Source organism: Apium graveolens, unplaced genomic scaffold, assembly GCF_009905375.1.
Source record: "Apium graveolens cultivar Ventura unplaced genomic scaffold, ASM990537v1 ctg7620, whole genome shotgun sequence".
In the NCBI taxonomy this organism is placed as follows: Eukaryota; Viridiplantae; Streptophyta; class Magnoliopsida; order Apiales; family Apiaceae; genus Apium; species Apium graveolens.
The window spans coordinates 80,160-102,952 of record NW_027420482.1 but is presented as its reverse complement, the minus strand read 5'-3'; the positions used below and the strand labels follow the sequence as shown (position 1 = coordinate 102,952).

The 22,793-nt window shown below is 32.3% G+C and overlaps 2 protein-coding genes and 1 long non-coding RNA gene across 3 annotated transcripts; 2 read left to right on the top strand and 1 right to left on the bottom strand.

Moving 5' to 3' along the window:
• The first annotated feature begins 480 nt into the window (after positions 1-480).
• On the top strand, positions 481-1,701 carry LOC141704254 (uncharacterized). The gene has a single exon (XM_074507537.1). The coding sequence runs from the start codon at positions 481-483 to the stop codon at positions 1,699-1,701; it is 1,221 nt and encodes a 406-aa protein (XP_074363638.1).
• A 7,923-nt stretch (positions 1,702-9,624) lies between these two features.
• Positions 9,625-10,963, bottom strand: LOC141704248 (uncharacterized). Its single transcript, XR_012567891.1, has 4 exons — positions 10,851-10,963; positions 10,583-10,701; positions 9,887-10,353; positions 9,625-9,800 (listed from the first exon to the last, which is right to left on the bottom strand). It is a non-coding gene; the product is annotated as an uncharacterized LOC141704248 (long non-coding RNA).
• Positions 10,964-21,227: 10,264 nt separating this feature from the next.
• On the top strand, positions 21,228-22,448 carry LOC141704253 (uncharacterized). The gene has a single exon (XM_074507536.1). The coding sequence runs from the start codon at positions 21,228-21,230 to the stop codon at positions 22,446-22,448; it is 1,221 nt and encodes a 406-aa protein (XP_074363637.1).
• Positions 22,449-22,793: the final 345 nt, after the last annotated feature.

Below are 22,793 nucleotides of genomic sequence, written 5' to 3'. Positions count from 1 at the left end.
CATTGATGCATGTACCTGTTAGATAGACATTTTGATTAGCTAGTGAACCAAGTTCATACAAATCAAAGAAATCAAAACCATTGATATCAATCATGAGTTCGTGTTCATCAAGTTCGCGTACATCTGTGTGTTTGCTGAATATAAGCTGTTTATCCATTCATACACATTTGTATTTGTCTTCCGGCTTATACTCCTTGATAGTGAAGTTGGAGAAAGTGTAGCATTTCCCCGCCTCAATTTTTTGTTCCATATATTCTCAAATTGGACCTGGAATGAAAACCTGAATCCTACATATTATTATTATTATTTTATTAAATTATAAATAGATAATACAATTGAAAACTGAATTAAATAAAATTCCTAGATAAACACAAATTCATTCTCAGTTTTAGGATCCTCAATTTCAATGGACAACACCACGCGAATGATTATTGATATTATGCACGTGGAGGAAGAAAAGAACACGAAGAAAGAATGAAAATGGCTGCCACTTACCTTCATCGGCGACATGAAAGAGAGAACTATATCCCACATCACGGTGGTTGTATAATAAATCATAGTATGATTAATCGTAACAGGGAAGAAGGTCACACTAGATTATATCATGATTATTTTTCTCATACACATACATACATAGAAACACAATTTCGTCGAGGATTTCGAATGCGTAAATCATTGTTTTTACGAATTGAACAAGCGGTTGTAGCACATGATAACTATTTTATTCAACGAAGTGATGATGTGGGAGTTCGTGGATTATCATCACTTCAGAAAGTGACAGCTGCACTTCGAATGCTTGCATATGGAACTACAGCTGATTCCGTAGATGATTATGCACGTATTGGCGAGAGTACAACTATTGAGAGTTTAAAACGATTTGTTAAATCGATTGTCGAAGTATTTGGAGCAGAATATTTGAGACGACCAAATAATGAAGATGTGTCTAGATTATTGGTAGAGAATGGAAAAAGAGGATTTCCTGAAATATTGGGAAGTATCGATTGTATTCACTGGAAGTGGAAAAATTATCCAAATGGTTGGCAAGGTATGTATATGGGTCATGTTCATGAACCAACAATTATTTTTGAAGCAATAGCTTCCAAAGATTTGTGGATTTGGCATTCTTTTTTTGGGTTGCCGGGATCGTTGAATGACATCAATGTATTAGATCGATCTCTTCTATTCGAAGAATTGGCAGAAGGGCGCGGACCTCAAGTGAAGTATACTATCAATGGAAATAAATATAACATGGGATATTATCTTGTTGATGGAATATATACTTCTTGGCCAATATTTGTCAAGATTATTACAAAATCTCAATGTAACAAAAGAAAATATTTTGCAACTGCACAAGAATCTATTAGAAAAGATGTGGAAAGAGCATTTGGAGTGTTACAATCTCGATTTGCAAAGGTTCGCGGTCCATCACGGTTTTGGGATGTGGAGACAATGAAATATATTATGACAACTTGTATAACATTGCACAACATGATCATCGAAGATAAAAGGGAATTACAATTAGAAGAACAGTTTGACACAAATGTTGAAATACCAACTGATATTCTGAATCGCAATCATCCAAATACCTTTAGAGAATTCATAGAGGTGCATGCCCAAATTCGAGACAAACAAGATCATATTCAATTGCAAAATGATCTGATTGAGCATCTTTGGCAAGTCCATGGCGGTGACATGAATTAAATATTTATAATGTATCTTCTTTCATAATTTTATATATTTCTTTCATAATTTTCTATGTACTTTGCTTTATGAAAATGAGTATCTTTATTTAATAATAAAAGCAAATTAAATTCGAATACATGATAGTCTTAGATTTAGCTGCAAATCAAATCAAGTACACAAAACAAATTATACTATATTGCTCAAGATCCTAGCTTTGAGGGCATCATAATATTTTGCTTGATCTGAAGTCATTGTGCTGGTGCCCATTGCTATGATGGATGCTTCGTAAACCTGTCTTTCCCGCTCCTTCTGCCTTTCTCGCTCCTCCTTGGCTAAGCGAAGCTGCAACTTTTTCTTTTGTAATTGCATAATTTCCTTCTGCCTTTCCTGCTCCTCTTTTTGCATTTCCATCATTTCTTTTTGCAATTACAAGCTCATGTTAACTGATTCACTTCTTGAAGAAGCAATAACTAATGCATCTTTCTGCATTGATTTAAGAAATTCCAGACTTTCCTATCTATTGCTTTACATGCAGCTTTTTTCATCTTCTTAGCAGCTTTTCTTCCAATTGGACGTTCCAATCCTGATTCAGTTTCCACTCCATGGCTGGTAGAAAGTGGAATATCAATCAACGGTGAAGACGGGTCATTGTCCTTCACAGTTGTCTTACTTTTTTTGCCAAAGTAGCTGAAAGAGAATTTTTCTTTCATTATCTTCTCGTACAGTTCCATTGCTTGTCCCATCTGCCAAATTGTCACAAAAACAAAGTTTAAAATTAAGGCTAATCTGTACTGTACTGGAGTATGCTAGGTCATGTAATTCGAATTTTAATATCTATACTGTGCCATCCATCCCTGCCACATTACCAAGACTACAGATTTTCTGCACAGGGACTATGATTTTCTATATTGCCTGATCTTGATTTTTTCCTGTAACTACTATTAGATATAGTCTGCAAAGGACAGGGACTAAACCATGGGATCGAAGCAGGTGATCTCAGAATAAAGAACAACATGTATATTTAACAAATATATATATGAACACAAATGCCACTGATAAAATATAATGCAGCAGTTAGCAAAGTCATTTCTCCACTATAGGACGGACATGAATATGATAAAGAGATGATCAGGTTTTTCTTAGCAGGACTTGCCCAAAGAGGGTGTACCGGAACTTTTTCCAACAATGCTAATCAAATCTTAATAGAACTAAGTTATCCACCATATCAAATGAAAGATATAAATGGTAATTAATTTAATAAGAAAGCAATAAGTAAAAGTATTCATCAAGATCTGATCAAGTAGCCATTCTCTACTTCATGCAGGCTTTTCTAAAACCAGTATTGATGCAAGGGAAGGTCATACAAAGGCAAAGAAGTAGTTTCTCGTCAAACTCCTATAACGATGATTGATTTGAACAAGCAAGAAAATACATATAATGGAAACGGTCTAGCAGCAATGCGTACTCCGGCCTCAGTTCTTGATTTAACTCGAAATGAAGCTTCTTTTAGTAGCAAACAGCCTACTGACAAAAGTAAAGCTCCCATTTTTTACTTGAACCAGAGACTGGTAAGTTATTGATACATACTGCATTGTGAAATGAACTGTTGCATAGTTGTAATGTGCATCCTAGACCTCATTTTTATCATATATCTGTTATTTATCTGCCTGTCCTGTTTTTTTCTGAACATGATAGGTAGAAGAGGAGTACCAGGATAATTGTGAGCTGGTGAAGCAAGACAAGCTATCTGGTTTTTATTTTAATGTAAAACCGTGATTTAAGTGACGGAGAAGAATGTCAGTTGTTCTACTGGTGAACTATTGTCTAGAAGAAATCTAGAAAAGAGTCCAGAAACATAATGCTACATTAATATACTAGAAATTATTTACAATAGATGATGGTACATGCGGTCACCACACATGATCAGATCAGAAGCTAGAGTAGTTGGAAACCGTGAATATTACTTCATCCAAAATTCTTTGTGAACTCGTTATTACCAGATTATCATATACCAAGAACCAAGTTCAGTTCTGGCTAACCTACTTTCTCTAATAGTTGAGAGTTTAAGACTATGCGCTTCAACAATGACATTTTTGGAACCTAGCTGTGCAAGAGTTCTTCTGAAAATTGCAGTTATTATCAGCTTTTTTAGTTGATGAAATTAACCTCTGTTTTTCACTAGAGTTTACAAGTTATTGGTCCTTGTTGCATTAACCTATATTTTATAATGTGAATAAAGTTATATAATGAGTAAGCAATAAAGAAGGGACCATAAGACATATACCTACTTGATCATTCTATAAACTGCTGGCAAAAAAATTCTTTAACTCCCCCAAAAAATTGGCTATCTTAGGTTCTTAGCTTTAAGTAATTAGTCTCCAAAATCCAAATAGACATTTAACTCTTCAGAGTGAAAAGAATAAGAAGCAATTAACAATGCGATGAAGAAAAATCGTATAAAAGACAAGTGGGAGAGATAGTGGCAGAACATCAGCACCAACCATTGGCTTTGTCTATGCGAAAATCTATATTTTCTTTGCTTTTAAAACAAGTAATAAAGTCAGAAAACTCTTTCAAGGAAGAATACAATCCAAACACAGTGATAGCCTTGGGGAGAGAAATAGCAAAATAGCAAAAGAGAAAAACAGTGATAACTTAAAGTGCTGATTTAGAATAAGTAAGACTTAAGTCTGCAGTGACCAGTAATTTAATTTTTTGTTTTAGCAAAACAGAGCTCAGTACATTTCAACTTGATTTTACATACAGGCATATAAACTCTAATCTATCTGCAAAGCTCATAGTTCACCGGGGCCAATCTAGAAGATGATACTACATATAAGCATTCAGCGTTCTTTCAGAAATCTAAATACGGATTGATCATTATAATTTGTATAAAACACAGCTTTTTGCAATAATCAAAAATTATAAGATCTCTGTCTAAATATTATCTAAAGTCACCTAGAAAAATAATCTAACATCCGCCTGGATAACTCAACCACTAGCTCTCTATCCTACATTTTAGTCCACATGAGGAAGAACATCTAGATGTACTGCATCTTACGCAGATAATATCGGTGTTAAACAACTACTAATATCAAAAGAGCACACTAGTTGTTAAAAACTCTTATGGCCCTGCAGAGCCTACAAGAGAACCCAGCACATGAGAAACATAAACAAAGTTGAGCTTGTGTAGGTGACTTAACGGCAAGCCAGTACGAGATTGACAAAGGACTTCAAAAATTTATGGTAATCACAATCTTTAATAGTCCGGGATAGCTATCTATTCATCATTACATTTTTTAAATAGTCTACTCTAATTTCTTTTAATAAACTAATAGTTACAAAATAAGCAATGCAAAAGTTATGATAGAAATGTTAACCTTTAAATGAAAATGTGACAAATCATGCAGTGATTAATAATTTTGTTATCACTGATAGCTGATAAAGGATAACAAATTTCGATATCCAATTAACTAGTACAATTCAAAAAAATATTAGATGAGTAAATCATTTATACGAACAAAAATGGTACCGGTTTATGCATATGAGCATAGCAGAGTTTTTAATTTCAAACTCAAGCAAGCTAAGGAATACATACAGTAAACAACCAAAATGATTTAGTGCAAGAATAAAGAGTAAGCTTCTGGTCACTACTATCACTAAATCACAACCAAACTTAATCCTACTTTCATCAAAATTATCACTACCACCAATATCTATCATGGTCACAAATGAAAGTAATTAATCTAATTGCATATTCATACATATGAACATGTGAAATAAAAGTTGAAGGACCCAATCAAATCACAGTTTATATAATGAAAAAAGAGTAGTTCAATCTTATTCCAACCAAGCACAATATATACACAAAAAAGAGGGGGTAATTTTGCCTGTGACTCTAATAGATCGACAAAATCATATATACATACATATGAACACACATCATAGGGGAAGAAATTGCAATCAAGTTTTCATACCTTTTCCGTCACATTGTATAAGAAAAAACAAGCAAGAAAGATTACTGGCTTTCACAACTTCAAATAATAAGAAAAAAGAACCCTAATTTGATAGCAAATAAATAACAAAGATGGGCGATACACAAAGATAATTAAGTGGCGGGAAAGATAATCACAAATTTATAGAAAGTTGACGGGTAGGAAGATGTGCCTGAGGTAGTGAAGAAGATTACTAGAAAGGCAACTCATGATACAATCCTGCACTATCCTTCACACAAAATTTAGAAGGGAAAATTTCAATATATGTAGAATGACTGTTAAAAAACTGAGATACTCTTATATAAAAAACTGAGATACTCTTATATGGTACTAAGGACCAGCCATCAAGATTGCCTAACAGAGCATGTCTGAAAAAAAGTAATTTGAACTGAGACTAGAGCAGTGGTCCAAGATCTCTTCCTAGGCATAATAAACCACTGCATTCGTTGTTATTAATATTCTCCTCCCTCTGGCGCGCATAAATCATTTTTCGACCCAAAATGAAATTTTGAGTGAGGGGAAGTGTTAGAATGTAATATAAGATCTTGAAAATGATATTTATCTAATATCTTTAGATTTAGAGTGACTGGTTCCTTAACACACCAAAACAATATCTCTATCTCAATCCTGTATAAAAAATATCAACAATTTCTCAATATACAAACACAAGACAAAATGACAAACCAAAGCAAGTATGGTTAAAAATAATTGAAATTTTGATTAAACAAACATTTTCATGTCAATGGTATAGAGGAAATGTAGGATTGTTGATCAACGTCGCACTATTCCTATTTAATGGTAAAAAGTTGTTGAATAATATATAATATATTTAAGATCTTTCTTTAACAACTTAAGATTTCGGCGCAAGGTTTTGTATGACTTGGTTAGGTACCACCCCATTTGTTTAAATTTTTGTTTGTATAGTTTCATTTGCGGTATGTCTCAGAATGATCTGCTGGAACATGTCCTGTTTACTGATGGCACAAATTTATTAGGGTAAGAAAATGGCAACTTGATATTAGGGTGCCCTAAGAGCATCTTCCATGGTGTTGGCTAAATTGATTGGCTTAATTATGTGAAATACTGATTATCTAAAAATTTGCTGAACCTATAAGTTGTTGTGCTCCGGTGGGACCGGCTATAGTGGTTAGCTATCATTTGAAATTTTAAAAATTTAAAATTAATGTATTATACTTACCACTACTACTACAAATAATAATAATAATAATAATAATAATAATAATAATAAATATTATTATTATTTTATCAAATTATAAATAGATAATACAATTGAAAACTGAATTAAATAAAATCCCTAGATAAACACCAATTCATTCTCAGTTTCAGGATCCTCAATTTCAATGGACAACACCACGCGAATGATTATTGATACTAGTATTTATGCCCACTTCGCATGGGCGTCCTCCAACTTCTGATGGTAATATTGTTTGAACTATATTATTCGTACCTTTCAATCAACTATATATATACATTGGTTTAATTAGTATTGGCTACATATCATATAGAAATATTTATATAATTTTAATGCTTTCTTTTAATTTTTTTATAGTCGCGAGAGCTCATGGATTTGAGATAACTATCCAACCATACCATATATTAAAATATTGTCATGGTGTGGTATGTGCTAATTTCGTGTATCACATAACACTGTTTTTTTTACATTGGCTTATATAAAGAACAATTACTTTATAGTTGAGTTTATGAAAAGTAATGAACATGAAATTTGTTTTGGTTAGGATATCTCAAATGAGTATAAGGATTTGTGCAACATTTGGGGGAGAATTGATTACATAAATGTGTACTCGGGAGAATCTGCATGAAGACTGAAAGTTAGGAAGAGAAGTGATTGGAAGCGTACAACAGTTCATGATGGTTGGTTGGAGTTTCGAGACTCTCTGGGATTGAAGCTTGGAGATATATGTGTTTTTCATCGTACCAAAGAATCGTACTATCATTTCAACGTAACTATGATTAAGTGTGAGCCAGATGACTAAACTCATTTCACAGATGAAGTATGTTAAGATGAACCTTTTAAGTTGGTATTTAAGCTTATATAATCTGAAGACATATTATAATGCTTTCTTTGACTCTGTAACTGATTTATCATTTGATTTTTATGATCATGTTGTGGAATCCTTTATTTGACTTGGTTCTAATATGATTATGTCTTCGCTTCACTTATATGTGTTTGGTTTGCTAGGCTTACTAATATAATGAGTAAACTTGTTTGCATTTTGTTACTTTGTATAATGTTTGACCTATAAATATTAGAATAATGCTTATAAAAGTAGATATAAGAGATTGAAAAAATTGAAGTGCGATAATGTGGAAAATAGAGTTTGAGCATACATTAGTTTTTACATGAGGTTCCTAGAATACTTGAAAAAGAGCGGTTAATTGATAATTTGTAAAAACTTGCACTCAATACTAACATTCTTAATGTTGAAAAAGAGATCCTTCACTTGTGCTTTTTCTTGTTGTTCTTGGGTGTTTCAAAGTTCATCTGGGACAGTTTGTCCAGGTGGTATGTAGATCCGGATACCTGTAATTTTTTAGGGGCATTGTAAGAATCATAAATTAGTATTGTAAGTTTATATTAATAGGAAATGAAGAGATAATTTTGACTACCTATGTCTTTGATTGTGTAGTATTTGATATTGAGCATTGTTCCATGACTGTGTCACTATCCCACTCAAAACCACTGAAAATATTTGTTGCAGCATATACTTGTGTTGGGTTATCTATGTTTTATGTTTTCTTCCCTTAGCATTAACTTAATGGTGTACTTCTTATTGATAATTTATTTTAACATCCATGGAAAGATCCCTTTCACTTGCACCTAAATTAAAAGTATATGTAAATCCAAATGTTCATTATATATGTAGAAAGTATTATTTGACTGAAATATTTAGTACCTCTTTCTCAACTTCATTAACTGTTTTCCCAATAATGGTTCACACCTCGCGAATGCATAGTAGAATAGGAATGTTGTCTGTTGTATCCAAACCAATAACACAAAGTTGGAACCTATGTTGCATATCATGGAATTATAAATGTCTGAAATTTTTAGTGATTAGAAAAGTATAATAAATTATATACAGCTTCACATACTTTTTATCTGGATTAGGAACATTCCTATCGCACTTGACACATTAGTATTTTCCATCCAAGTTTTCAGTTTGTTCGTAACATGATGTACAAACACAATGATACCAGTTATCTGTTTGTTCGACCTTTGTGACTTCAACTTTACATATGACTCAGTCTATAATAAAAGGTGTTATATGCGGGAGCAACAAATGTTAAGTAAACTACTATAATCTAAGGTTGTACACAAAAATATTAATCTTGTAATATAAAATTAAACTATCTTTCACATGAATATAATCTCTACCCAAATTTTTGATGTCTGCAACAGTGTAGAGCTTGTTTGTTTCCCTTTTCTCACCTGTAAAATTATGTTGGGAGAAGATTGGTTTGCTTAACCTGCATTGTTAATATTTAGTTATAACTTGTATAACTAGAGTAGTAGATGTTTATTAGATATTTGTATAAGAAAGTATGAGGTAGTTAGTTTACATTTTATGCATTACAGTTACGCTATGGTGGTTGTAGTTGAGGTAGAAGGTTGTTGCTCCAACATTACATACATCGATTCTTCCTGTTGGAAAAACAACTCCTCGGTGTTCTTGAATCTAATAATTTAATTTTACTTTAGTGTACCTAAAACAACTCCTGTATGTAAAACAACTCCCGTTGAAATTGCATACCAATTTCATCAAAATCATTGAATACGCATGTGTACCTTTCCACTCGCTGATCTTTGCACTTGCTAGAATGACAATAGGAGGTAGTTCTATCAATTTTGACAAAGCATCCTCAATTGTCTCAGCAAATGCATCCCATAAAGTGACTTGCACAGTTGTTCTATATACAATTTAAGAATTTTAACAAACTATCATGTATACTATTTGATTTTTTCTGTATATAAAAACAGTACATAACCGAACCTTCCAATCATGTTCTTCTGAACTTGTTCTTGGCCTTTTACATTTAGAAATTTTCTTAAAGGTTGTGGCATGTGAATAACTCCCATAACATCTATAGAAAGACATAATGTAGAGGAATTAAGTTCCTTAAATATGAATAAGGCTGTAAAAAGAATTAATAGGCATTGATGCATGTACCTGTTAGATAGACATTTTGATTAGCTAGTGAACCAAGTTCATACAAATCAAAGAAATCAAAACCATTGATATCAATCATGAGTTCGTGTTCATCAAGTTCGCGTACATCTGTGTGTTTGCTGAATATAAGCTGTTTATCCATTCATAAACATTTGTATTTGTCTTCCGGCTTATACTCCTTGATAGTGAAGTTGGAGAAAGTGTAGCATTTCCCCACCTCAATTTTTTGTTCCATATATTCTCAAATTGGGCTCAGGCTGCTTGTAAGGCTTAGTTAGCAACACATATACACACATACTACAGCATAAAAATTTGTATTTATTAGGCATATAACTTACAACAAGGTTCTCAGCGGATTCTAATGAACATAGTCCCTCATTGTGCGTTGTAACAAAGCCATAGCGTATGAAGCTATAGACCTGCTTCTTTGAAGGAAGCTGTCTTGTCAAGCTGGGGCGATGATAGAACTAACAAAAAGATTGTTACAATATAAGTTATTACTGATTCTATTTTCAAGAATAATATTTTTTTTGGGAAAAACTTGATGAGGTTCACAGTAAAGCTAATTATAATTAATTAATGACAAATTATAAATGTTTGGAAAAAGAAGTCGCTTATCCAAATATAATGTGATCAAATCTTAATGATAATTTATACAGCTAGCAAGGATAATATCTCTTTGCAATTTTTATATACCTTCTCGTTTCTTCCACCATTTGTGCGTTCCCTAGTCACAATTGTCCATCAATTTACCCTTTCCGACATGGGATCCAAGAGTTCTTGTACTTTTCAAACTCGAGAGAAGTTTTGAATACCTGATTACAAGTTATGCTATGGTTAGTATATATATTTGTTTAATAAAAAATTCAAATTTATTTACTAAGTTACTTACAAAGATACAAATTATTTTACATTTAAAAATCTTAAATTTTGGTACACTAGCATATTATATTATATAAGTAACCTGGTCCCTCTCCCGAATTTTGGCTTCATCTTCTACCGAAATATCGTAAAGACCCGTTTTCGTGTTCTTCATAATGGATTTTCCTTTCAAAACTTGCTTGCTTTGGTGTTCCTGTTTGATCATTGACAAAATAAACAATTGATCTTTTATATATTGATTAGGCACTATGATCCAAACAAATATATACACACACCTACATATCTATAAGTAAATACAAAAATAATCACATTCCTTCTCTAGTTGTTTTCACCAAGTAAATGCATAATATCATGGTAAATTATGACTATTTTCAATTTTATCATGTTTTTTTACAAATATTTACACCAAATTTTTTTCAATATTACCTTTTCTTGATGTCCATCATTCTTGACATCATTATCTTCAGATTCTGATTCAGATCCATGTTCGATCTATGACACAGATTAAATTTTGTAAGTAACATTAATAAACTCGTTAAGTTGCACATTCATATTAACATGCACACATACTTAATTCTTCAAGGAGTTCAATTAAAATCATTCACCTGATTTGGATCGTACATGGCTAGCGGTTCCGGATTATGGATTTCTTCCTCTTCAATCATCAACGATTTTCCTTTTTGATTTGATGAGGAGAAACTCATTTTTGAAAAATAAAGAGGGGGTATTATATGAAGAGATGGTTTAAGATGTGAAATGAAGGAGAATAAATTGAAAATATCTTGGTTAGAATCTGAAATAAATACCCACTAGAATGAATTACCTAACTTATTGTAATATCTAAAAAGGTTAATGCTACAAAAATTTATATGTAATAAATAACACTTTCATATAAAGTATTCTTTATTTCTTTTTATCTTCTCTTGTCATGATAGCTAAATGACAAGAATCTATCTTCAAAGTTTATCTATTATCATCCAATTGTCGTTCATCCCCCAAATTCTAAAATCATAGCTAGTGACTTTTAAAATAGGAGTTACACTTTGTAACCGTCGAGCTTATAACAGCTCATATATTTGTCCTCCTACATAAATCGTATCTCGACAAACCCTAAATATTTATATAAATCAATTTGGAATGATGAAACTTTGGTTTTGACTATTACTATTATTAGTAATACCAAAAGATAACCCGTGAACAGCGAAGAGAGCTGAAAGATAGTTAGGTGTCGTTTGGTTCGAGATGTGGTATCAGGTTGAAATTAGGAATCGGATTAGAGTGGTATGGAAATCAGGTACCATATCTGATATCATGTATTTAATTGAGTGTTGGAATCAATATTTTTAATTTAAAATTTTTAAGCCGATAATTTTAATTTAATTATAAATAATAATTTCATTATTATTTTAATATATTTTTTATTCATCGATTTATTTTAGTATTAAAAATTTACATTTAATTGCTAAAATAAAATTTAAACTAATAGAATTAAAGTTGATACTCATACCACTCTCTCGTACCCACTTCCCTACTTGGGTATGTAAAACCCATACCTTGGGCATTTAAGGAATGGGTATCAAATTCAATTTTTTTGAACCAAACATTAGGTATGGGGTTGAAATGGCCAAAACCCATACCTGATTCCAGAATTTGGCGAACCAAATAACCCCTTAGTTAGTTAGTTAGTTAGTTAGTCACTTAAACTGTGTTCTCTCTCTTAATAACATACACACGCTCTCTAAGATCAAATATTAGTAGCTTTTTCCTTCTTTTAGCTTAAAAATTGTTATAAAAGAACAAGTAGTAGATACTGATAATGAACTCTACTAAAAATGACCTTAGACATGGGGTAAAAACCGATGTCTATGTAAAAAAGGACTGACATCTTCATGACTGATGTTAGAGGTAGTTTTACTTACACATCGGTGTTCACCCCCATGTCTAAAGCAATATTGCACAATGTTTTGGGAAGATTTATGATGTCTTATAATCATATTTTTATAGTATAACTGAGTAATGTCATGTTCAATATTGTTATATTAGACTGATTACGCCTATTTAAACATATAGCACATAAGCTATTAAGAATAATTAACATCGATTATTGATCAATAACAGATGTTTGTTTGTATATTTAACATCGGTTGTATAACATTATTATGTCAATTGTTAGCTCAACATCGATTATTTATTTGAAACCTTTGTAAAAAAATAAAGTTTAACATTGATACCAATAAGTAACGGTTATAGGTGTTCTATAACACGGAATTTGATTAAATATATGTTGTTATACCCCTCTACTCATATCATTTATTAGTTTATAAATAATGTATTAAACATATTTTAAAAAAATATTTAAATTTTTACTGATGTCTTTGATTTTATATATATATAGGGCTACTCTAATAGAAACCATTTTATAATAGAAACTAGAAACCAAATAATTTTTTTAAAAAAATTATTTCGAAACATAACACATATGGTATGCAAATCGATCGTTGAAAGATGGAGAAAAATACAGTGAAGTCAGATTTTAAAAAAAATTAACGTTTGACGGGAAAAATCAAATTAAAAACAGAGGGAAAAAATCTAAGATTGGGTGTGGGAGGGTGTAGATTAGTTGGGTGTTGTGATTTTAGGGGGACCATTAGATTAGATTGATCTAATGGCTTAAAATTAGTTTCTAGTTTCTATTTTTATTTTGGTTTCTGTTTGATCATCTCCCTATATATATATATATATGACTATTCTAATAGAAACCAATTTGAGAATAGAAACTAGAAACCAAATAAATTTCTTTTTTAAAATTACTTCGAATTATAACATATATGGTATGCAAATCGATCTTTGAGAGGTGCAGAAAAATACAGTGAAATCGGATTTAAAACAAAAATTACCGTTTGACGGGAAAAACTAAATTAAAAACAGAGAGAAAAAGTTGAGATTGTGTGTGTGGGGGTGCAGAGTGTGGTGCTTTTAGGGGGCTATTAGATTATATTGATCTAATGGTTTTGATTAGTTTCTGCTTTCTATTTTATGTTTAGTTTTTATTTGATCATTTACCTATATATATATATATGAAGGAGGTTCAAAAAAGACCCTGTTTAGTGAGAGAACAAGAGATCATAAATTATATGCGTAAATTTGATTATGATCCAACGGTTTAGAAATTTTAGTTTTTATGTGACGGCCTCAATCCCGGGGTCAGGAGTTGATGTCACTAATTATATCAAACCATAATTATAAACTACTAGATTATTATTATTACACTATTACAACCCCAATACGAAGATCTTTTCGAGGTTCAAGTATGATTTAAGCTATTTATTATCACAACAACCATTTATTTAAAAGTCTGACATACTAACTTATTATAGCAACTCATACACCTAAAACATGCCTCACAAAACTACCTCAACTAATCCTGCTAGTGGTGGCACTGGAATCCTGCCCTGAACATGACAAACTGGTCTCCTAGGCATATGTGACATATATATAACAGGTTGCAAGGATGAGCATATAATTGCTCAGCAGTACCAACATATGAATAACAGAGTAGAAACAGTTTAAACTAAACAGTTATGGTAACAGGATTATAAAGCAGTATGAAAGCAGTAATCTGTAAATCATTTTGAATCTCTGTCAAAACAAAACAAAATTAAACTGCATATCACTAACTAGCATGCTCTTTATAAAACAAACGTAGTTGTGTGCTGTGTAAACACCAGAGTCCAATTTTAGTATGTTATTCACATTTATAACTCAACTGTATAAATCACTTATTCCGTTACGGGAACCACAAAACCAAATCAGATACGTATTGGGCATTCAAATGTGAAGATAGCTGATCACGCTATCAACACCAAAAAGCTCCATATGCCATCCCACAAAACCTATAAGGAACTTTTTCCATTTTCCAGAATATTGTCATCTGGATTTCTACAATCAATAGACAAAATGAAGTCTTGGTTCAATTCAACCGAACCGCCAACCTTATCAAGTGGATTAATCTTTCTGAGCCATTTCAGAAAGCCTCATGTACCTACATCTCCTTGTATACCATCAACACCGCAAATCACAACTAACAACTCTCTTACGTAAACCGAGATTCCAGCAACTACAGATGTTACTCCTAAATCCATTCCTTGAATTCAACAAGATAATATATCACATGTATCACCAGAACTAATTATCACCAAGAAACACATATCACATGTTCAAACCACTTCTCATGTTCAGAGCTTAGCCCTTGCTCCAATGAATACTCGTGATTCTATCCATCAGATGGTTACACGCCAACGTGATGGCAGAAGAAAATCAAAGGTTCCTTATACTGGCATAGCTACTCATCATATGCTTCCGGTATGCTTACAATCCATTTTACAATGAGGATGATGAACCTACATGTTACACGAATGCTTCTATGTTCCCTCATTGGTGTGTAGCAATGCTTGATGAATTTAATGCGCATTTAAAGCAAAGAACATGGTCTTTGTTCCAGCAAGTCCCAGATATTTATGATTAAAAGAAAAGCATATGGTACTATTGAACACCAGAAAACCCGTTTAGTTGCTAAGGGTTTGATCAGCAATATGGCATAGACTTTGTTGAGATATTCAGCCCAGTAGTGAAGCCTCAAACTATACTGCTTGTTTTTTCTCTTGCGATGAACCGTAATTAGTGTATTCGTCATCTCGATATTAAAAATGCCTTTTTACACGATGTTTCACAATTAGATTATCTACATGAAGCAACCTCCAAGTTTTATAGACATACAGTTTTCGAATTATGTTTATCTCTTGCACAAGTCTATTTATGGTCTTTGTCAGTCACCAAGGACATGGTTTAACGATTTTAGCAAATTTCTACTTGAATTGGGTTTTAAAAGAAGTCGTGTTGACACTTCTATATTCATACACAATGTAGCTCATGTTATGACTATACTTTTGATCTATGTTGATGATATTCTCTTAATTGGCTCCATCATTGAGTTCATATCATCAATAATTAGTCATCTTAATTCTCGTTTTGAAGTAAGGACTTAGGACAGCTGAGCAATTTTCTAGGAATCGAGGTTCGTAGGAATGGTTTCAAATACAACTTAGCCACACAAAGTATGCTCTTGACTTGTTAAAAAGAGCAATTTTTTAACTTGCTAAACCATGTTCCTCTCCGGTGGCACCAGGCTCTGAGCTTTCATCACTGACTCAACTCCGCTTCTTGATACAACCGTTAATCGTAGTGTTGTGGGAGCTTTGCAGTATTTAACCATCACGAGACCAGACCTTACTTATGCAGTGAATCAGGTGTGCTGGTTCATGCACCAACCTCGTCAAATTCACTTGGTTGCTGTAAATGAATTTTGAGATATCTGAAGAATACTCCTCATTTTGGCACTCATATAAATAAATAACAAGATGAACATATTTATGATTTTTCTGATGTTGATTGGGTTGATTGCCCAGGTGATAGGTGATCAAATATTGGTATGTGTATATACTTTGGTCCAAATCTTATAAGTTCGGCAATGAATAAATAAAGTACAGTCTCAAGATCCAGCGCAGAGGATGAATACTGTGCACTTGCTCATATTGCATCTGACATCCAGTGGCTTATATTCCTGTTCAGAAAGTTGAATATTCTGCTTAAATGACCTCCGATTTTACATTGTGACAATGTTAGTGCTACACACTTGGCCTCTAACCCAATCCTATATGCTCGCACTAAATACATAAAAATTGATTATCATTTTCATAGAGAGCGAGTTATTTGTTGCTCTTTATGCATTGTGTTTGTTCCAAGTGAACAACAACTTGTTGATGTTCTTATGAAGTGAATATCAGTTGCACGTTTTAAGATTCTTCGTCATAAACTGACAGTTCTACCATGTCCACCCATCAGTTTGAAAGGGGGTGTTAATGATATTACAGGAAAGCTCTGCTGAGACTAAGGGTTCTGCTAAGATTAAGGGATATTTGCATCATAACCATATCTTCTTAGAGTTTGTTATGATCACCAAATCATTGCTCATGATGTAAATTACACTTATATTTTAGCTGTAGTAAAATGTAACATTATAAATTCAATACAGACATCCCAAATCATAGTATAGGGTTTTGTCCTTCATTCTAAACTCCAACCTGGTATCTGAGTTCAGACTGACGGGAGGATTCACGAACCTGCCTGCCACCCCCAATATTTTTCACAATTAATTTTAATTGTGAACTCAAAAGGTAAATTAGTGCTACAAAGATGGGCGCGCATAAATCATTTTTCGACCCAAAATGAAATTTTGAGTGAGGGGAAGTGTTAGAATGTAATATAAGATCTTGAAAATGATATTTATCTAATATCTTTAGATTTAGAGTGACTGGTTCCTTAACACACCAAAACAATATCTCTATCTCTATCCTGTATAAAAAATATCAACAATTTCTCAATATACAAACACAAGACAAAATGACAAACCAAAGCAAGTATGGTTAAAAATAATTGAAATTTTGATTAAACAAACATTTTCATGTCAATGGTATAGAGGAAATGTAGGATTGTTGATCAACGTCGCACTATTCCTATTTAATGGTAAAAAGTTGTTGAATAATATATAATATATTTAAGATCTTTCTTTAACAACTTAAGATTTCGGCGCAAGGTTTTGTATGACTTGGTTAGGTACCACCCCATTTGTTTAAATTTTTGTTTGTATAGTTTCATTTGCGGTATGTCTCAGAATGATCTGCTGGAACATGTCTTGTTTACTGATGGCACAAATTTATTAGGGTAAGAAAATGGCAACTTGATATTAGGGTGCCCTAAGAGCATCTTCCATGGTGTTGGCTAAATTGATTGGCTTAATTATGTGAAATACTGATTATCTAAAAATTTGCTAAACCTATAAGTTGTTGTGCTCCGGTGGGACCGGCTATAGTGGTTAGCTATCATTTGAAATTTTAAAAATTTAAAATTAATGTATTATACTTACCACTACTACTACAAATAATAATAATAATAATAATAATAATAATAATAAAAATAATAATAAATATTATTATTATTTTATCAAATTATAAATAGATAATACAATTGAAAACTGAATTAAATAAAATCCCTAGATAAACACAAATTCATTCTCAGTTTTAGGATCCTCAATTTCAATGGACAACACCACGCGAATAATTATTGATACTAGTATTTATGCCCACTTCGCATGGGCGTCCTCCAACTTCTGATGGTAATATTGTTTGAACTATATTATTCGTACCTTTCAATCAACTATATGTATATATTGGTTTAATTAGTATTGGCTACATATCATATAGAAATATTTATATAATTTTAATGCTTTCTTTTAATTTTTTTATAGTCGCGAGAGCTCATGGATTTGAGATAACTATCCAACCATACCATATGTTAAAATATTGTCATGATGTGGTATGTGCTAATTTCGTGTATCACATAACACTGTTTTTTTTACATTGGCTTATATAAAGAACAATTACTTTATAGTTGAGTTTATGAAAAGTAATGAACATGAAATTTGTTTTGGTTAGGATATCTCAAATGAGTATAAGGATTTGTGCAACATTTGGGGGAGAATTGATTACATAAATGTGTACTCGGGAGAATCTGCATGAAGACTGGAAGTTAGGAAGAGAAGTGATTGGAAGCGTACAACAATTCATGATGGTTGGTTGGAGTTTCAAGAATCTCTGGGATTGAAGCTTGGAGATATATGTGTTTTTCATCGTACCAAAGAATCGTACTATCATTTCAACGTAACTGTGATTAAGTGTGAGCCAGATGACTAAACTCATTTCACAGATGAAGTATGTTAAGATGAACCTTTTAAGTTGGTATTTAAGCTTATATAATCTGAAGACATATTATAATGCTTTCTTTGACTCTGTAACTGATTTATCATTTGATTTTTATGATCATGTTGTGGAATCCTTTATTTGACTTGGTTCTAATATAATTATGTCTTCGCTTCACTTATATGTGTTTGGTTTGCTAGGCTTACTAATATAATGAGTAAACTTGTTTGCATTTTGTTACTTTGCATAATGTTTGACCTATAAATATTAGAATAATGCTTATAAAAGTAGATATAAGAGATTGAAAAAATTGAAGTGCGATAATGTGGAAAATAGAGTTTAAGCATACATTAGTTTTTACATGAGGTTCCCAGAATACTTGAAAAAGAGCGGTTAATTGATAATTTGTAAAAACTTGCACTCAATACTAACATTCTTAATGTTGAAAAAGAGATCCTTCACTTGTGCTTTTTCTTGTTGTTCTTGGGTGTTTCAAAGTTCATCTGGGACAGTTTGTCCAGGTGGTATGTAGATCCGGATACCTGTAATTTTTTAGGGGCATTGTAAGAATCATAAATTAGTATTGTAAGTTTATATTAATAGGAAATGAAGAGATAATTTTGACTACCTATGTCTTTGATTGTGTAGTATTTGATATTGAGCATTGTTCCATGACTGTGTCACTATCCCACTCAAAACCACTGAAAATATTTGTTGCAGCATATACTTGTGTTGGGTTATCTATGTTTTCTTCCCTTAGCATTAACTTAATGGTGTACTTCTTATTGATAATTTATTTTAACATCCATGGAAAGATCCCTTTCACTTGCTCCTAAATTAAAAGTATATGTAAATCCAAATGTTCATTATATATGTAGAAAGTATTATTTGACTGAAATATTTAGTACCTCTTTCTCAACTTCATTAACTGTTTTTCCAATAATGGTTCACACCTCGCGATCGCATAGTAGAATAGGAATGTTGTCTGTTGTATCTAAACCAATAACACAAAGTTGGAACCTATGTTGCATATCATGGAATTATAAATGTCTGAAATTTTTAGTGATCAGAAAAGTATAATAAATTATATACAGCTTCACATACTTTTTATCTGGATTAGGAACATTCCTATCGCACTTGACACATTAGTATTTTCCATCCAAGTTTTCAGTTTGTTCGTAACATGATGTACAAACACAATGATACCAGTAATCTGTTTGTTCGACCTTTGTGACTTCAACTTTACATATGACTCAGTCTATAATAAAAGGTGTTATATGCGGGAGCAACAAATGTTAAGTAAACTACTATAATCTAAGGTTGTACACAAAAAAATTAATCTTGTAATATAAAATTAAACTATCTTTCACCTGAATATAATCTCTACCCAAATTTTTGATGTCTGCAACAGTGTAGAGCTTGTTTGTTTCCCTTGTCTCACCTGTAAAATTATGTTGGGAGAAGATTGGTTTGCTTAACCTGCATTGTTAATATTTAGTTATAACTTGTATAACTAGAGTAGTAGATGTTTATTAGATATTTGTATAAGAAAGTATGAGGTAGTTAGTTTACATTTTATGCATTACAGTTACGCTATGGTGGTTGTAGTTGAGGTAGAAGGTTGTTGCTCCAACATTACATACATCGATTCTTCCTGTTGGAAAAACAACTCCTCAGTGTTCTTGAATCTAATAATTTAATTTTACTTTAGTGTACCTAAAACAACTCCTGTATGTAAAACAACTCCCGTTGAAATTGCATACCAATTTCATCAAAATCATTGAATACGCATGTGTACCTTTCCACTCGCTGATCTTTGCACTTGCTAGAATGACAATAGGAGGTAGTTCTATCAATTTTGACAAAGCATCCTCAATTGTCTCAGCAAATGCATCCCATAAAGTGACTCGCACAGTTGTTCTATATACAATTTAAGAATTTTAACAAACTATCATGTATACTATTTGATTTTTTCTGTATATAAAAACAGTACATAACCGAACCTTCCAATCATGTTCTTCTGAACTTGTTCTTGGCCTTTTACATTTAGAAATTTTCTTAAAGGTTGTGGCATGTGAATAACTCCCATAACATCTATAGAAAGACATAATGTAGAGGAATTAAGTTCCTTAAATATGAATAAGGCTGTAAAAAGAATTAATAGGCATTGATGCATGTACCTGTTAGATAGACATTTTGATTAGTTAGTGAACCAAGTTCATACAAATCAAAGAAATCAAAACCATTGATATCAATCATGAGTTCGTGTTCATCAAGTTCGCGTACATCTGTGTGTTTGCTGAATATAAGCTGTTTATCCATTCATACACATTTGTATTTGTCTTCCGGCTTATACTCCTTGATAGTGAAGTTGGAGAAAGTGTAGCATTTCCCCGCCTCAATTTTTTGTTCCATATATTCTCAAATTGGACCTGGAATGAAAACCTGAATCCTACATATTATTATTATTATTTTATTAAATTATAAATAGATAATACAATTGAAAACTGAATTAAATAAAATTCCTAGATAAACACAAATTCATTCTCAGTTTTAGGATCCTCAATTTCAATGGACAACACCACGCGAATGATTATTGATATTATGCACGTGGAGGAAGAAAAGAACACGAAGAAAGAATGAAAATGGCTGCCACTTACCTTCATCGGCGACATGAAAGAGAGAACTATATCCCACATCACGGTGGTTGTATAATAAATCATAGTATGATTAATCGTAACAGGGAAGAAGGTCACACTAGATTATATCATGATTATTTTTCTCATACACATACATACATAGAAACACAATTTCGTCGAGGATTTCGAATGCGTAAATCATTGTTTTTACGAATTGAACAAGCGGTTGTAGCACATGATAACTATTTTATTCAACGAAGTGATGATGTGGGAGTTCGTGGATTATCATCACTTCAGAAAGTGACAGCTGCACTTCGAATGCTTGCATATGGAACTACAGCTGATTCCGTAGATGATTATGCACGTATTGGCGAGAGTACAACTATTGAGAGTTTAAAACGATTTGTTAAATCGATTGTCGAAGTATTTGGAGCAGAATATTTGAGACGACCAAATAATGAAGATGTGTCTAGATTATTGGTAGAGAATGGAAAAAGAGGATTTCCTGAAATATTGGGAAGTATCGATTGTATTCACTGGAAGTGGAAAAATTATCCAAATGGTTGGCAAGGTATGTATATGGGTCATGTTCATGAACCAACAATTATTTTTGAAGCAATAGCTTCCAAAGATTTGTGGATTTGGCATTCTTTTTTTGGGTTGCCGGGATCGTTGAATGACATCAATGTATTAGATCGATCTCTTCTATTCGAAGAATTGGCAGAAGGGCGCGGACCTCAAGTGAAGTATACTATCAATGGAAATAAATATAACATGGGATATTATCTTGTTGATGGAATATATACTTCTTGGCCAATATTTGTCAAGATTATTACAAAATCTCAATGTAACAAAAGAAAATATTTTGCAACTGCACAAGAATCTATTAGAAAAGATGTGGAAAGAGCATTTGGAGTGTTACAATCTCGATTTGCAAAGGTTCGCGGTCCATCACGGTTTTGGGATGTGGAGACAATGAAATATATTATGACAACTTGTATAACATTGCACAACATGATCATCGAAGATAAAAGGGAATTACAATTAGAAGAACAGTTTGACACAAATGTTGAAATACCAACTGATATTCTGAATCGCAATCATCCAAATACCTTTAGAGAATTCATAGAGGTGCATGCCCAAATTCGAGACAAACAAGATCATATTCAATTGCAAAATGATCTGATTGAGCATCTTTGGCAAGTCCATGGCGGTGACATGAATTAAATATTTATAATGTATCTTCTTTCATAATTTTATATATTTCTTTCATAATTTTCTATGTACTTTGCTTTATGAAAATGAGTATCTTTATTTAATAATAAAAGCAAATTAAATTCGAATACATGATAGTCTTAGATTTAGCTGCAAATCAAATCAAGTACACAAAACAAATTATACTATATTGCTCAAGATCCTAACTTTGAGGGCATCATAATATTTTGCTTGATCTGAAGTCATTGTGCTGGTGCCCATTGCTATGATGGATGCTTCGTAAACCTGTCTTTCCCGCTCCTTCTGCCTTTCTCGCTCCTCCTTGGCTAAGCGAAGCTGCAACTTTTTCTTTTGTAA

What these genes read in the sequence shown, in the direction of transcription:
- LOC141704253 (XM_074507536.1), top strand. Translation starts at nt 21,228, where the DNA reads ATGGCTGCCACTTACCTTCATCGGCGACATGAAAGAGAGAACTATATC.
- LOC141704254 (XM_074507537.1), top strand. Translation starts at nt 481, where the DNA reads ATGGCTGCCACTTACCTTCATCGGCGACATGAAAGAGAGAACTATATC.